Source organism: Stomoxys calcitrans, chromosome 1 (assembly GCF_963082655.1).
Source record: "Stomoxys calcitrans chromosome 1, idStoCalc2.1, whole genome shotgun sequence".
In the NCBI taxonomy this organism is placed as follows: domain Eukaryota; kingdom Metazoa; phylum Arthropoda; class Insecta; order Diptera; family Muscidae; genus Stomoxys; species Stomoxys calcitrans.
Genome location: NC_081552.1, coordinates 244,480,922 through 244,484,412, shown reverse-complemented (window position 1 = coordinate 244,484,412; position 3,491 = coordinate 244,480,922). Strand labels below are relative to the sequence as shown.

Below are 3,491 nucleotides of genomic sequence, written 5' to 3'. Positions count from 1 at the left end.
TGGTCGGTAAATTTTCCGGTTTTGGGGTAAGTGGGCAGGCCACGCCGCACACATGGCTCAGAAAAATTACACCAAATTCATGCTCCAATACCAAATACCTTTTGTTTAAGCCCCATATTGCCACGGTCGACAAATACATAGTAGGTCCTGTTTGGACGGTGTTTTTTGAGGGGTGCGGCGACCTCCGAAAAATGTATCCCTAAAAGATTGAATCATATACGTATTTTACTTTCAAAGGCCTTACATTTAAGTTCCCTATTGGTTTCTGATATAGATATCAGTCTGGCAGCCCGCTCTCTAATACGTTTCGTTAGAATCCCATATTGCCACGATAGGTCTTTATATCAATTTGCAAACAGAAATTAATGCAAATAGATGAAAATTAATGTATTAGTATGTATATAGATATAAAATAAAGATTTGTACAAATATTCAAGTGAATATCATGATTTTTAATGGCTGTAACATGGTTACATATGACTATGCCCTTGTGGTGTGTTTAATAAAAATGAGATCTTTAATTCACAACTTAACTTAATTAAAATAAACAATTCACGATTCAATAAATATTCGGAAGGAAAAATAATTGCATTATCATTACATTGATTGAGTTTCTAATTTTTTCTCGAAATTCCCAAATCCAATTACTCTAAATGTTGAATGCTTCACTGAAATTGGTTGTTTCTCTCCTCTTCCACACATTGTAAAAAGTACAATGTGACTTTCTTTCGCACTGACGCAGCGCCATTGTCACTGAGTGTCTTCAGTTCACTTAGAAGATAATTGGCAAACGAAATGTTGGGATCCAAGACATTTTGGTTGCGTTCTTTCATTGCAATCTCCCGCATAGTTTCCGCAATCTGGGTTATTGCGGATTGCACAGTCGAATGTTGTGGCCGCAGTGGTGTTGACATGGGGGGCAGTGTTGACAAAGATGATGAAGCAGAATTATTGGCAGCTGCCAACAAAAATATGAAATAATATTTAGTGCAAAGCAACAAAAAGAGATTTTAATTTAGACAAACACTTACAATTACTTTCTGATTCAATTTCTAAAAAGATATTCGCCGTTGTTTCTTGTGTTTGGATTTCCTCTGCTCTTCCTACGAAACTCATCACGTTAAAAAAAATCTCCATTTAGGAGGTTTAACAGCGCCTCTTGCCGATTTGGTTTTTGTTCTGGTAGCATAACCACGATATTGAATTCGCAAATTTGTCCACTTTGCATTTAGGTCTGACGTTGTATATTTACCTTCAAAGTTTTCGCTTATTTGCCGCCACGCTTTGTCCCGAAGTTGTTTGTTGTGGTATCCTCTACTTCCAGCATTCCACAGGGAATCTTCTCCTTCTACCAACGAAATGAGCTTGAAAATATCGTCTTCAGCCCATTCCTTCATTACTTTGGGTTTATTTCGGCCTTTTTTTGGGGGCAATTCACACTTCAACATTTTATTTATAATATGTTTTTCTCACTTTGCATTTAGAATTCGTCTGAAGTGGACGCTTCGGGATTCGGTGCATAGTCATCGTTATACTCAGTACAGTTATAACTGTACATTGTTTTTAATTCTGTAATTTTATTACACGTGTTTTTATATACAGTTGGTGGGGACACCAACTTCGGAAGTACAACCTGGCATATAGAGTCGTACTCTGCCATTTCAATTAAAGTCCAAAAAAAAAAAAATATGTTTTTCTGGCAAAAACATTTGTTTTATACATTTTGTTTTTTCTTCTGTTGTCGCCGTAGCGACAACTCCACCATCATATGTTCGATCATATGATGGAAACATTACAGAATGCAGTGTTGCCAGTATTTTTCCGTCCCTTGTCCCCGAATGTCTATTCTTTTGTGCCCAAAAATCCCCAATTAAAAATTAATTTCCCCCAAAAAAATCCCCAATCAATTTTGAAGGGCTTTTATAAAAGAACAACAAAATATTTTTTTATTTGTATATTAGAATTAATTTCTTGGACAAAAATATGCGTTATAAAATTTTGTACTGACGGCCAAAACTAACTAAAGGTTGGTTTTCGCGGTGAAACTCCATATAAAAAAATAAGCCGAAAATATTGATGAAAAGTGTCGTTTCGCTATAATTTGTTTTTTTCATATAGGGAAAATTTACATTTCACGACGCCCAAGAAGAGTACAATCACAGTTGCTACGCAACAAGTCGTTTTCTTATGTAAAATAATCGCCTATGTTTGCTTCTTTTCATCGGTATTGCTCTCTTTAAACCAGGTTTAAATTAGATTGAAAAGAGGGTGCGGATATTTATGCGCCCTATGCCGCAATAGACATACATCATAGACAGTAATCGGCTTGTTGTGCCCTCTAAGTACTAAAAAGATACCTTGTAAAGGAAAATTTAAGTCAGGAATTCCGTGCTGCTTACAAAATCCCAAATTGTTTTCCATACCACGCCTTTTAGTTGGTTTAAGTCTGGTATTTTCTTCCCACCTAAGTGCCGGTGTCTGTTAGCCGCGAAAGTCGGGCAATGACATAGGAAATGCTCCAACGTCTCATCATCTTCCACGCATGCCCTACACATGATATCACTTACTATCCGTAAAGAAAGACGTCCTCGAATTAGCACCACCTCTCACGCATTCCGTGATCGTCCCGATCTCCGCCTGCAGGGCCGTATTATTTATTTTCATACCCTCAACCATAGGATGGGTGTATGCTTTTTTCGTCATTCTGTTTGTAACACCTCGAAATATGCGTCTGAGACCCCATAAAGTATATATGTATATTCTTGATCGTCATGTCATTATAAGTCGATCTAGCCATGTCCGTCCATCTGTCTGTCGAAAGCACGCTAACTTTCGAAGGACTAAAGCTAGGCGCTTGAAATTTTGCACATATCTTTTTTATTAGTGTTGGTCGGTTGGGATTATAAATGGGCCAAATCGGTCCATGTTTTGATATAGCTGATATATAAAACCGATCTTGGGTCTTGACATCTTGAGCCTCTAGAGGGCGCAATTCTCTTCTGATTTGACTAAAATTTTGCACGTGATGTTTTGGTATCACTTCCAACAACTGTGCTAAGTATGGTTCAAATCGGTCCATGTTTTGATATAGCTGCCATATAAACCGATCTTGGTTCTTGACTTCTTGAGCCTCTAGAGGACGCAATTCTCGTCTGACTTCCAACAACGGTGCTAAGTATGATTCAAATTGGTTCATAATCTGGTAGAGCTGTCATATTAGCCGATTTTGGATCTTGACTTCTTGAGCCTCTAGAAGGCGCAATCCTCATTCGGTTTGGGCTGAAATTTTGCATGAGGTGTTTTGTTATGACTTCCAACAACTGTGCTAAGTATGGCGCAAATCGGTACATAACCTGATATAGCTGCCATATAAACCGATATGTGCTCTTGACTTCTTTAGCCTCTAGAGGGCCCAATTCTCATCCGATTTGGCAGAAATTTTGTACAACGGCTTCTCTCAAGACCTTCAACTTACGTTTGATACAGCTCCC

At 38.0% G+C, this 3,491-nt stretch overlaps 1 protein-coding gene across 2 annotated transcripts; it reads right to left on the bottom strand.

The window, feature by feature from the left end:
* Positions 1-362: 362 nt before the first annotated feature.
* On the bottom strand, positions 363-1,763 carry LOC131998581 (uncharacterized). Of its 2 annotated transcripts, XM_059371083.1 has the most exons (3): positions 1,253-1,763; positions 1,032-1,179; positions 363-958 (listed from the first exon to the last, which is right to left on the bottom strand). In XM_059371083.1, exons 2-3 carry the CDS (start codon positions 1,135-1,137, stop codon positions 666-668), a joined length of 399 nt encoding a protein of 132 aa, XP_059227066.1. In that variant the 5' UTR covers positions 1,138-1,179; positions 1,253-1,763; the 3' UTR covers positions 363-665. The 2 variants fall into 2 exon arrangements, with proteins under 2 accessions (XP_059227066.1, XP_059227065.1); XM_059371082.1 differs by having other exon boundaries at positions 1,032-1,762.
* Positions 1,764-3,491: the final 1,728 nt, after the last annotated feature.

Coding starts and splice junctions, on each gene's coding strand:
- LOC131998581 (XM_059371083.1), bottom strand. CDS start 1,137: ATGGAGATTTTTTTTAACGTGATGAGTTTCGTAGGAAGAGCAGAGGAA. Junction 959..1,031: donor AATTGAATCAGAAAGTAATT/GTAAGTGTTTGT, acceptor TTTTGTTGGCAG/CTGCCAATAATTCTGCTTCA.